The 14,645-nt window shown below is 33.1% G+C and overlaps 1 protein-coding gene across 1 annotated transcript; it reads right to left on the bottom strand.

The window, feature by feature from the left end:
* Positions 1-9,253: 9,253 nt before the first annotated feature.
* On the bottom strand, positions 9,254-11,074 carry LOC106717271 (carcinine transporter). The gene has a single exon (XM_014511075.2). The coding sequence runs from the start codon at positions 10,990-10,992 to the stop codon at positions 9,262-9,264; it is 1,731 nt and encodes a 576-aa protein (XP_014366561.2). The 5' UTR covers positions 10,993-11,074; the 3' UTR covers positions 9,254-9,261.
* Positions 11,075-14,645: the final 3,571 nt, after the last annotated feature.

The following is a 14,645-nucleotide window of genomic DNA, read 5'->3' as shown; positions in this document are numbered from 1 at the left end:
AACATTTGAGGCAACATAAACAAACGATTCGTTTTAGATTACCTGATATGATAAATATAAAAAATAATTATTGCTATTGTTTATTTAATTAATTTAATATGATTTTCTTTAGTTTTAAAAGTTAAGAAGTTAGTTATTAAGTAATAAAATTGTAAAGAAGATTTTTAACTTGGGTCCATTACTTTGTTGTCAACATATATAATAGTGGGTTTGTTTGTGACTTTTTTCGAAATTTACACACATATTTCGTATTCAGATTGTTCTTACGACTTATTGAGTTTATTTAATAACTGACAAGGGACGGGTTGATCCGAACATAACTTGATAACCATCATATGAATTGTATTTGTGGAACAAAATAAATCGAAAAAATCTCTGTAGGTGGCAAATAACTGTGTAACATTCGTGTTGAAAGACAAGGTTACCCAAAGTCGTCCTATTCGTGGTTGCTGTAGTGGTGTTGGTTGTGAACTGCTTAGGTTAACGGCAACTTGAGTGGGAGCATCCTGCTCGATCACGTTCATATCTGGTTCCTGCGGCGACGCCGATTGGATGGGCGCTGATGACACGATCGTACCCGCGTTGAACAGCCACATTTTTCACCTTGTACATCAGAATCTGTAACAAAATATATATTTTATATTGGATGAAACGGTAGGAGCCAATGTACATGGCTGCCGATAATGCCGACTACTTGTAGCTGTTTTGTGTGAAAGCATATTTTGTGTGAAAACGCACAAAATATGGAATGGCAAAGATTTTGTGATGTCAAGCAGCGGACTGATGCAATGATGGTGAATAATTCAATTAATAACAATTTATATTTTTATACATTTTTTATTTAATTAATTCAGATTGATGTATTCATAAAATATCGCGTCCAATAACACAGAATCCAAGTGCAACGCTCGTAATACTTTCAATATCAGTTCATGCTGAGGACACGCGAACAACCCAGCAGTTGAACATTTCAAAAATTGCATATCTTGAAGAAACCAACATAAATGTTATTGTACGAATCACTTGTTCGATTTCATTTTATACAAAGACCAAAGATACGTTTTGTGGAGACATAAGCTTAACATCCCACTATAAATAAATATTACTAACTGTTAGGTCCCATTGTTGGTAATAAATTACATCATCATCAAAAAGCATTTAAAATAATATTTTTTATTTATGCTGGTATCTAGTACAATTGTTTCCGTCATTCCAAGTAAATTACTTAGAGGGAGCATTTAGCTTTTACAAGACGAAAGTTTTGGTGGCTCAGGGGTTTAAGCACTTGACTCGTAATCTGCAGATCCTGAGTTCAAATACCGCCGTGTACCAATGTGTCTTTCTATTTTCAATTAACATATGTATGTTAATCCGAAGTTTTTACAGTAAAGGAAAACATCGTGATACAATCCACATGTATCAGCAAAAAGAAATTTCAAAGATAGGTGTGAATTCCCGGGAGAAAAATACGCGGCTCGCCACCCGTCACTTTCCGTCTCCCGAAATGCGTTTGACCACATAAAATGGAAGTCCGTGATATCTGCCTACCACTCTAGGCTACAGGCGTGAGATTTGTATGTGTATATGTAAGACGTAAGAAAAATACTTATAAGAGTTCTGTGTTTTCAACATAATTACAAAACCAGGGACATACCGTGGTATACATCGGTATGTCAATATCGTGCGATGAAGAAATTATCTTTCGTCACCGACAATTTGCGAGTTAGATTAGAGCGCCAGGTATGGTAATCAATTTATGTAATTTGATGGTGACAGTATCAAGACAAGCATCGTTCATTGCGCTAATGGGACCACACCTTTGGTAAACTTTGAATGCTATGTGAATAAAAAACTGCTAGTTTATTTCAACGTGTGGATTTTATATGTAAACTCGTTTTCAAATTATTTTAGGTATGAAACTCTAAACATGTTATACCAGTAACTGTAAGAATAATCATTCATGTTTCATACATAACTTGGTAAAGCTAAAGTTAAATAAAATGAGGGAAAATTTGCTTCCATTTGAAATCAGGGCAAAACTTAATGTGAGATCAAAGATGTTTTTTTTTCTAAAGATAACATCTTATCCGCAATCGATATATGTCGGTCGGATGCAGATCTTAAATCATTAGAATTTTCGATTTCTTTGTATTGTTATCACATTTGAGATAAACACTTATCATTGTAATATTTATTATTTGTGGCAGAAAAGTTGAGATTTTAAAGATTTTATCAAATCTTGAATCTTTGTTATCGTCGCCTTAAATCAACTGCCTCTTACTTCTTTTATTGTTATTCACTTCATTGTCAATCATTTTCTTACCAGAAGGCCTAGCACGAATATGTGAAAATTAGTATGAGATATGTTGGTGTATTTTACAAATTAGTTTAAATTGAAATCCAATAAATCTATTACCATCTGCAAAAAATTTAATATAAAATTTTTCGACGACGACACGAATATTCGTGCTTATACACTTTAAGAGTTCGTTGAATCACTAGTTGCTGTACAAATTGATCGTTTCTTCAGAATAAGTTTACTTGACATATTTTTTTATATACATCATCAATCTTCCTGCCCCTATTCCAGGGTAGGCAATCTAACCATACTTTCGTCTGTCTTATTTTATTTTTGTAGCCAGCTACAATCAATGTCTCTACTTTCACATACATTTCAAGTCAAGATGCAAAACATAAAGGTGTATAATTGAGAAGTAATATCCTGGTCATCAGCCAAAACTTTTATCTATAAGTATCGTTAATACTATTCAATGCACGATAAATAGTAACCCAGTTTACACAAAATCGGTTATTTACTTTTGCTTTCAATGTCGATGCCCGCTAGACATTCAAAACTTTTATCATTTATCTTCGGCATTTATTGTCGCATCTTGACAGGGAATTTAATCTTAACTTGACATGATCGACTTTCGATATGTTAGAAATATCCTCTAATTTGTAGCAAACGGAAATAGTACTATTTCTTTGAAATAATCTTTCTTCTCAACATAAATATTTTAGTTGTAAGGGATTTTATTTCATTTTTGTAACATTTTGTGTCTCTTATAATGTTAAACTAGTATCGTATTTAGTAATCCATTAAAGCCGATGCAACATAAATTGTAAGATGGCTCATATGGTCGGAAAAACACACAAAAAAATTAAATCTATGCATAGGAAGGCCAATCGACACTCTTTCCCTCAGACAGCTTTTCGCCTAATCGACAGTGGCGCTATATTAAAAATAAATAGTCAAAAGCACGAGTCAACATAAGTAGTTTCATTTAAAATCCAATAAGCTGAATAGATGTATTAAAAAAAAACATAAATGGTATCTTTAAAATTTTAAACCGAAATACATTTTTTGGATAGAATACAATACGTTAAGATATTAATAACATCGAATTTGTGGCTTGTATATGTATGTATTTTATTTTAATATAAAGCATTGAATCCCCTCGATGTAGCCGATTGAGCGGGATAAAAATAATTTTGTTAGCAAAACGACAAGGTATTCTCCCGCAAGGTTGACGACGCGCGTTCTGTGAGGCGTCCACTCGCATTTAACCATTTAATATGCGCGACGCGGCGACGAGAGAACACCGCGGCGATCGCGAAGCGGGCGATTCCAGGTGGGCGAGGAGGGATCGAGTCCGCGTTAACCTTAATGAATTATTTGTTCTGTCTTCAAAAATCAAAGAGGAATATGAAACTGTTATAAGTTTGTGTTTGGAATGCATTATTTGTAGATCTGCTATCTAGCGTTTATTGCAGTAACAGCTTATGTCACCACAACACTTAACCTCGATAGTGACCGCCAATCCCACATGCAGCTTTCAATAAAATTTTACATCATTACGGCATTAGTTTTAAGTGCAATTGTCTCCAATGTACTCAATGTTCCTTATTACATCATACTACGAGTATCAATACAAAAGCATGTTTTGTATTCACAGTATGATGTAATAAGGAACATTGAGTACATTGGACAGAATCAAAGAGGTGATTTCTAAGTACTGCCATAAAGAGCGGAAAGATCACAATCATCATCAGATACTTATGAGTGTAACATAACTGATGAAGAATATGGTACAGTTAAAATAATAATAACTTATTTCCTTATGTAACTTATTAAAAAATAGTATTTGAATTGAATATATACCTACCATGAACAGAAACCGTTTTTGTATTGTAATATGGCTTGACGTTATAATAATAATAATTATGAATTAATTTGTGAAAGTGTTTTGTGAAACAATTATTAAGAAAGTTGTATATTAATTAACATTAAACGTAAGTAGTTTAAAAATCTAATAAAGATAACTGTCTACGTACCATTTCTATACAGAGTGACAACAATAAGCGGCATAAGACCTCTATAATTTTATTACTCTATATCATATCTAATATCAAATATTTAAATAGTTTACCTTGTTTATATTTGTACTAAAATTTCTTACTAGAATTACAAGAGGAATTACTTTGGGAGAAACATGGTTTACACCAATACTAATGCAATTATGTACTTACGTCGTTACTTTGCTGTGATATTTAATGGTTTAAGTTCAAGATTAGATTTCTATAACGAGAAAAAATAAGGATTAAATAGCATTGAGTTTTATATCTAGTTAGGAAAATATAGGAAAGAAATATTTATTATAATACAGAGGCAGACGCCAGCAACAAGATCTGTTACCCGAATTGACTGGCTCGTCCGGTGCAATACTACGACCACGCAGAAGACAGGCGTGAAGTGGAAACAATTCCAAGTTTCGTCTGATGTCAGTTGGTAGCGGTCGCTTCACTATTTTGGCCAATTCAGATGGCCGCTTGCTCGTTTGCCACCTTATGATATATAAAAAAAAAACTCTACTACATATTGTTTTGTTTGTATCTCAAAAAACAAAACAACTTAATTATGTAGAATACAATTAATTATTTAATCTTACTTTATCATCATTCATACTATCATATAAATAATAAAAATGCGTATGCTTAGATGGATGTATGGATAGATGGATGTCTGTTTGAAGGTATCTCTAGAACGGCTGCATGGATCTCGATAAAAAAATTGGCATGGACGTAGATAATAGTCTGGAAGAACACATAGGCTATTAATTAATCTTTTTTTATTTCCGCGCAGACGGATTCGCGAGCGACAGCTAGTCTAAAATAAATTGCCTAGTACACTTAACAGTTTAGAAATTTATCTATTCTTTACAATCATAATATTTTTAACGAAGTATCCAAAGTAAGATATCTCAGTACAATTAAATTAATTTCTTTGTAACATTATCGAGGTAACGTATAAAGGAAGTGTGGTTGTTGGAACTCGTACGTGAGACAACAAGACGCCGCAATCACAGACTGCCATCGGAAGAGCATCAGTCAACTGTATTGACAATTAAATACCAAAATGAAGATGTACGGTGTAACATCAATAAAATAATACAAAGTTTAAATGTTTTTCGTTTTATAAAGAATACATTTTTAGATTACGTCAATTAAATTGTGGGTGCCCTTAAGTATTTTGAAAAGTTATTTAAGCCCGCTACAGACGTTCAGTTAAACTGAATAATCGAACTGTTTATGTAAATCTGTGCGTGTGTAGGCAAAACTTTAACGATATCTATATATATAAAAGAAAGTCGTGTTAGTTACACTCTTTATAACTCAAGAACGGCTGAATCGATTTGACTGAAAATTGGTGGGCAGGTAGTTTAGAACCAGGAAACGGACATAGCATAATTTTTACCGCGTTTTCTATTTTTTATTCCGCGCGGACGGAGTCGCGGGTAAAAGCTAGTTGACAAATAAATAACAAAGTTGATCGCGTAGCGTAGGCTTTGTATGTTTACTAATATATGAAAATTATATATTTTTATTGCAATAATCTCGCAATGTACAAAATGACGTCACGGAATTCCCATGTGCGTTATCAGCCGTATTATGTTAATTTTTTGTACATATTTGTTAACTATGTTTATATTCACGTGAATATGCCACACTCTTACGTATATTTTTGAATCAAATTGGTTCTACGAAGTTCAGAGATATAATTTCAAGTGTCATAAGGATCACAAGAACTTTCGTAGATTTTTCTAGCACTAGATGTTGTTACTAGAAGGTTCCACACGGTTCCGCATACTTAAACCAGTTACTGTTTCACTCCAATAAACAGAAATTAAAAAAAAATGTATTAAAAAGTAACAAAAAATTTCATGAATTACTTCAAAAAACAGAAAAGTCTCTTATTGTACAATTGTTGTTATGTCGGATTCGGCTATTGCTAACCATTAGGTTATCCTGTTTGCTTTATTATGGTTAAAACCGGGTACAAAGTTTTATATCATGTTTAAAATGTTCCTATCGAGAATTTCATTTTTATTTTCAATTGAATGTATATGATAAGTACCCCATTGTATTAAATATACCAACAAACGTCAATAACTTAACTCCTGAATTTCTTTAAAATATATTCTAAAAAATCATAACGTGGGTTTCCACTAACACTTGAACAAAATCATATTGACATCATGCTCATTCTACGAGTACATGTAAATAACTGAAAAGACAAAAATTTTTACACGCTTTTTTCAGCGGAAATTGTCATTTACTTCAGACTGCTAGTAATGGTTTACTTTGATTTATACACTTAAAAAGATTAACTTTATCTTATCTACTATTACAATTGTTTTCTAAATCTCTGTGATTGAAACTTCAAGGATAAAATTAACGTAGGCTCCGGTTAAAAATACTCTGATAAAAATGACTAGACTTTGATCGCGTTTAAGATTGCGAATAACAGCCTTCAGCTTCTGCTGATTGTGTATATTGATAGTTTCTCCTATCAATGTAAATGATACAATCAGTACATCGTTTTAGACAGTAAGTTCCTTTTCTTAGACATAAAAACAAACCACTCGAGATTTAAATGTTTTTAGAAAATAGGATAACGTTCTTATTTACGATATTCTTACGGTAAAGGATCTTGATGCAACTTGCACATATCTGCTAAAATATTCAAATATGTGTGAGAAGTTAACCATTCCGCACTGAGCCAGTATGGTTGATTAGGGCCTAAGTGAGTACCTCTAACTTTGGGTAGGTTCGGAGCCTCTCGAGGATGTCGACGACCATGAGCTTGTAGTATGAGTTAGTAGTAACAAAATTACATCTTAATTCTGCTATTTCAAATAATTAATAAATCAAAGCCTTTTATTTCATATTTTAGTATACAATGTTACAAAACCTTCTATTATAAAGTATTACACTTAAAATTTATGAATCCTTGGACGACATGAAGGCTTACGCGTGTGAAATTTACGATATTCGTTTTATTTAGTGTACTTGAGTAAATTAGGGTCAGATTGCTTACTGACCTAGAGGATGAGTATTTTATAGACAATTAGTATTTTAACTCGATAAAGTAACATAGGAATCTTCCCTTCTCGATAGAAATATCAAATCATAAAATGTCGAAGATCTGAGGTAGAAGACATAGAAAATAATACAAGCTTCTTAGTAACTAGCCGTCACCCTCGACTCCGTCCGCGCATTTTTATAAAAAAACTTAACAAGTAGGCTGCGTTTTCTCCCTTGAATATGTAATACATCTGTGCCAAATTGCATCAAGATCCGTGGAGCCGTTTTGGAAATACCATCTAACAAACATACATCAATCCATCTAAACTTTCATATTTAAAATATTAGTAAGAAAGATAATCTATTTTAAAGATAATCTAAATCGCTTAGAATATTACTTATAAGTTACTTTAGTTAAGTATTTTTAATGTCATAAATGACATGTGTATTACAAATAAATACACGTGTATACGTGAATATTTAATCCAAGATCAAAATTGGAATAGATTTATGGCTTATAAGTTTTAATATCTTTATCTTAAGGCAATTCAGATTGCATATCGTAACGCGATATCAATTTTTTTATTTGGTATTGAATATTATGACACATGGATGTTTTACACTCGGTTACGTTTAGAGGATACGTTTATTAATGTGAATTTCAACTATGGTGAAACCTGAGTACTTGAGCTCTAATATTTGACGAAATATATTCATCTATTCGCACTCCATGTATTTGTTTAATTAAACTATTTTAGGTTGTAATTATTGCATGAATGCGGAATATAATATAGTTTAGATCGTCGGTGGCTCAGGGGTTAAGCACATGACTTGTATTCCTGGGTTCGAATCGCGCCATGTACGTAATATGTGTACGATTTACATATGTACATTTATCCGACGTTCTTACGGTGAAAGAAAACATCGTGATGCAACCTTCACGTAATTGAGTGGGGTCAGCGTGGTTGACTATAGCCTAGTCGCCCCTAACTTAGGGTAGGCACCGAGCCCCTCAGTGGGGACGTATGGTGAGCCGATTGTGACTATGAACTATAAATTTAAATAAGAATATGAATTTTTCAACTGTGTCACAATGTATTTAACATTTAAATTTTTAAACTTTTAAGTAACTATGAAGAATTTGGCAAATATTAAAACTATTAGCCCTCTTAGAAAGAATGGATGATGTTCTTAGTGTCAAACGCGCACATATGGGACGACCGAGTGGTCGGCGTCCAGTTGGCCGTTCCAGGTATCGCTGGATGGATGAGGTGGATAGGGATCTTCGGGACCTACAGGTCTGAGACTGGGTCGGGACGGCGCGGAATTGGAGAAAGTGGAGACTTTTGTTGTCGGAGGCCAAGGCTCACTTTGGGTCACTGCGTCACCCTAGTCAGTTAGTAGCCCTCTAAGACAGTAGTAGACTTAAAAGTCAATGAAATATACCAGTGAATATCATCATTTATCACAAAAAAAGCAATTCAGGGCTTACGTTTATGAGATAAGCCAAGGGTATAAGCCAATATGGACTAATAAAACAATAAAAAGAAATTTTATTATTTACGAATTTCGTATATTTAATTTAGTTTTTATGCAATTTGTACATTAAATTATTTGGTTAATCAATATTATTAATCTTACCAAAAATGACATTAAATCTTTACTCATATTTTAACAACCCTTTTTTACACATTAAAATAAAACAATATTAATATTAATACTGAACAGCAGGTATTTCTAAACTTAGTTTTTGGATCTTGTAATAAATATGTTAGATTATTCGCTGAGCCCTTGCATAATTAAGACAAGTTAGAAATATTAAAAAAGCGTAATATTTAAAGACATGTGACATTTCGCTTTTGCATTATGAACAACCAAACATTATGTTTAATACGTTTAACTCATTTGGAATGATGAGTTAATATGACCTGATGTCTCTCGTTTTTTCTTTTCTAAAAATGGGATATCGAATAATTTTTGATCTCTTATTAACTCCTCGGCTTCTTCGAAAGTCTGTGGCATATCTCTTCTTGCTGTTTCTGGCAAAATAAAAGCGAGCACTGCACCCAATCCCGCAAGAGAGCCTACTATGACGAGGGGAAGCCATATGATATAAGTTTCTAAGTATACTACATATGGAGAAATAACAGTGGCAAGATAACCGCAGATATGTACAATCGATGTACCTGAACCTCTCACTGGCGTTGGCAACATCTCTGCAGCCCACTGTATAGAGGTGTTGGTAGCTATGTTCACACAAAACCTGGCAACTACTGCACATAGAACTGATTGCAAGCCACCGCCAACGAAAGCAGTTGCGATACTAAATATACAACACAACGAAAAAGAAATAATAGTTAACCATTTTCGGCCAGTCAGATCCAAAACAAAAGCTACTATCACCAAGGAAGGAAATTCAGTTAATGATACCAGTGTAAAAGATAAGAAAAAGTCAAATCCTAAACTACCGACGCTTCTAACTAAGGCATCAAAAACGATCATACAACACATGTAAACCACACACATGGTAATAAAAATTTTTCTTAAAATAGGCCTTTTAAGTAATTCTAGAGAGCTAAGACTCTTTTGTTTTTTCTCGCTCTTAATTGATAGTTTAAACTGCTCGATAAGTTTAGATGGTATTTCTTTTTTATTAACTTCGCCGATTTTTACAAGTTTGTTTATAGCTTCATCAACCCGGCCTTTTGATAGTAACCATCTTGGGCTTTCAGGAACAATGAATGGTGTAAATATGGCCAATGCCATAGTAGAACTTGTTACCAAGCCAATAGTCTTCCAGTGACCGCATGCGAGGGAAATCCACGGCAGTGCACTCACTCCAAGAGTATAGAAAATAGCAAAAGGCAAATTGGCAATAATAGTTCTGTACTTAGGCGCTACAAATTCTAGTACCAGTAGATACATCATCATCATACAATTATCATAGGACATTCCCATGAAAAATCGGCAGATAGAGAACTCTAAGAATGACGTCGTAAATGTACTGGCCACGCCGGCTATACATCCAATAATGTTTGCAAATACGGCTGCCGGAACTCTTCCAAATTTATCAGCCACCCATCCAACAACGAAGCCTCCTAATATACATCCAAGAAAGAATACTGATTGAGCAGTAGCTTGATAACTGTCCTTATCACATACCCATCCCCAATCACTGGACACAGTTGGGTATGGTATTTCGGACTTATCGAATTCCCATCCATTTTGACAGCTCTCAGTTGGCCAAGATTCGTTTGGTTTTATTCCGCTTATTAAGACGTCACTCCAATTCGCCGAATAGACTGTGCATTGTGAGTACCCGAAACGGCCATCGTTATCTGATGGAATGGCCAAAGTCCGGCGTTCATGTTCACTCAAGTTCGCTAGCTCTGGAACCCAGCACCAATGATTTTGCGCTGGCTCTGTCATAAAAATTTGCGAGTAATATGAAAATGTACCGAAAATGTAGAACGGGAATGTAGCGAAGAATAAAAACCACTGGTATCGTCCAAACTCCCCAGCTGATGATAATAATTGATCGTAGTCCACTTCACCATTTGAGATGTCATCTTTCTCCGACATGTAATTGTTCGATGGTATTTTTTTACTGATGACTTTATCTTCCATTTCTATTGAAAAATTAATGATACTTTTCTTGCTTATATTTATTTTAAATGATATCTGTTCTTTAAGAACGTTTGTTGTCGAGTCTGACTTGGAACTGTGCAGTGTATGGTTAGCATTCTCTTTATATAATTCTCATCAAATGACGAAAAGATAAAGACGTTTATTTGAGTATCGTGGCTTACATTTTGTTTGTACTATCATATATAGAGATTAAAAGATTTTTATGAAGAGCATAGCACAATCCAATATAATAATATCTGTGTACAGGTTATTTTACAAACAATACAATTAAACATTAAAAAATAACTATATTTAAAAATAGATTTTTACATTAACCAACAGGTTGAATTGTAAATTTTCCAGTGTTTTATGATTTAGGTAGAATGTTCTAATATTATATTGTTTTATATATTTGCACTGTCAATGGTAAACTTTTTTTAGGTTCGTTATAAACTTTATCTATGACTAGCAGTTAGCCGCAACTTCGTCCTCGCGGAATTAAAAAAAGAACTAGGAATAAATATAGCCTATGTCACTTGGGGATAGTGTAGTAACAGTGAAAGAATTTTTCAATTCGGTTAAGTAGGTTCGGAGATTATTTATATTTGTATGGTTGGATGTAAAACATAGTCTATAAGAGCACATAGGCTGCTTATTACGTTTTTTTTAATTCCGCGCGGACAAAGTCGCGGGCGACAGCTAGTATTGATATATATATATATATATATATATATATATATATATATATATATATATATAATAAATATGAGAGAAATGTGTGCATCATTATAGTAGTTAATAGAAGCAATATTCTAAAATTAGAACATATTATCATTTAATTCTAATATTAACGTACATAAATATCGACAGTCAACAGTATGTAGTTTAAAAGTTTAAACCTTTAAAAATAAATTAGTAATATCTTTGCGATTTATCTAATTAAGGAGGTATAAGGTATAATCAGTATTCGATATTGTTAGTTTAGGTAAGTAAACCAGCTTATTGTATAATATCAATAGAGGAGATAAAAAAGAAAACATCGGGAAGAATAGAAATATAACGAACCTATAACATACTTTGTTATCACTGTTGATTTCGACTGCTATAAAACAAGCATTGACACTTATCGTCATTCCTAAAATTCTTTTCGGAAAAATAGGGACAACAATATATTGTGTCAATATGAACATGCGTAATCGAAACCATCAGTTATACCTAATAGCTAGTATCCTAACCGTCGATTTTCCAGAAATGCTGAAATACATATAAAAACCTATTTCCATATCTTTCCTTCTCTTTAGAATTACAGATCTAACTACATGTTTTTGTACAGACTTCTCGGCAGTGGAAACCTACCGTAATTGTTTTTTCATAACAATGACAACTCGGTAATAAAATGAGAAGGGCATAATAGGAGCGGAAACAAAAGCTAGCCGTGTTACATGTACAAATTGGTACAAGTTGTTCTACTAAAGAGAAATTATTTCTTAAAGCGAGTCCACGAAAAAAAAATTACCATATAAGATTAATGTTAAAGTAACTCTAAAATCTTAATAAATAATAATATTTCTTTGTTTTTAATTGACCGTTTATCTTGTGCACATTTCTTTAATTATTATATAGACTTTAAGGGCTTTACTATAAAAAACTTAAACGCTGTTTAAAAAAACATTCTAGCTTAAACATATGTCAACCTTTTTATACCATTACTCTAGCGACCGGCGCGGATTTTTGACAAAGGGTGGTAATTGAAATATAGCTGTTGCCCGCGACTCCATCCGCGCGTAATTAAAAAAACGTAATTAGTAGCTTATGTGTTCTTCCACACTATGTTCTACACCTGTCCTAATTTTCATCAAGATCCGGTGAGCCGTTCCGGATATACCTTCAAACAAACATCCACCCATCCATCTATCTTAAATAAATAAATAAATTAATAACATTATAAATAAATAAGTAAATAAATTAATTAATTAATAATACTATAAATAAATAAGTAAAGAAATAAAGAAATAATAATAATAATCCTTCTAAGCACTTGCATTAATAATATTAGTAAGATTATTATGCGTAGGCCTCCGAAATGTGATCTTTACCAATATATGTATAAATATAACCATGGTGACGTCAATAATATTATCAACTAGCTTTTACCCGCGACTCCGTCCGCGCGGAATAAGAAAAGTGCACACTCCTATGTCCGTCTCCTAGTTCTAACCTACCTCCCCATCAATTTTCAGCTAAATCAGTTCGACCGATCTTGAGTTATAAATAGTATAACTAACACGACTTTCTTTTATATATATGAATCAGCAGAGGTCAAGGGTTTAAAACACGTATTTAACTAAAGAGTGTCTAACAGTATTTTTGGAGTAATCCTGAAAACGTCGTTTTGACAACTTACGCCGAGTTTAGCCAAAACAATTTTAAAATCAATAATAAAACCGATCACCTAAATGTATCACATTTATTATTAACTAGCTATTACCCGCGACTCCGTCCGCGCGGAATAAAAAAAATGCACACAAGATAAAAAAGTTCCTATGTCCGTCTCCTAGTTCTAAGCTACCTCCCCATCAATTTTCAGCTAAATCAGTTTAATCTATCTTGAGTTATAAATAGTGTAACTAACACGACTTTCTTTTATATATATATATATAGATTTATCACACAATAGTGATAATGTTCATACATCAATCATATGTATAATAAATAATGAAGGGCTAATTATTTACATAATATGTATTTATCTATTGAGAACGCACATGGTAACTGCATTTCTGCTTATGTTCAAGTAAATTTTCGGTTGAAATAAAATTCATGATAAGATGTCTGGAAGATAATGCTCGAGATGTCAAAATAAAAATTTCGCACTCACTTCTGTTTATCTTGCTTAGGTACTATTTTTCAAACAAAAAGGTTATAAACTCAAAGTTGTACGTAATAACATGATGCAACAAACGTATAATTTGTATCTAATAATAAGAAATTGTATGATTTTACTAGTGCTGTACTATTATTTGTTTTATTGATATTTTAAAAGTTTAAGTCGCGTGACGTTGGATTCTATTTGATATTGAACCTTTGAAAGTTTATATAAAAACTTACCGTAGATGTAAGGACGATTTAGATTCTCGAACTCGATCGTGAAGTTGAAAACAACGAGCACTGTAGCACTTTATTGTAGCGCGGTCGCGTTTACTATGGTCAGCACGCGACGCGCAATAGCTGGGAGCAAAGCCATTCAATAGGCATGCGTGTAAACTACCTAATGACGGGATGAGATTCTCCATAGATTTCCGGACATTCACGATCAGTTAATTCGTTTTTCAGTTCATTCTTTGTAACGTTTGTATTATACAGTATCTAAACTTCTTAATAATAATAAAAAAAATCATCATTTATGGCCTGTATTTTATTTACAATGGTGGAACAGTTATTAAATCGTATGATCTTATTTCACCGGAGCATCATTCACAACTAGCAAATCAGGGTGATTTCAGTTTTGCCGTAAACTGCGCGCGAAGGCAACCTGGACTGTTTTAAGACGGGAACCAGATTCGATTCTTATGATATAAAACAATTTAGGTGATTACAAAAACCCTAAAATTATTTAAAGTGAGACGTCAAAATGCGATAGTTTGATAACTTAT

This window comes from Papilio machaon, chromosome Z, assembly GCF_912999745.1.
Source record: "Papilio machaon chromosome Z, ilPapMach1.1, whole genome shotgun sequence".
Lineage (NCBI taxonomy): Eukaryota > Metazoa > Arthropoda > Insecta > Lepidoptera > Papilionidae > Papilio > Papilio machaon.
This window is presented reverse-complemented; position numbering and strand designations above follow the sequence as displayed.

Coding starts and splice junctions, on each gene's coding strand:
- LOC106717271 (XM_014511075.2), bottom strand. CDS start 10,992: ATGGAAGATAAAGTCATCAGTAAAAAAATACCATCGAACAATTACATG.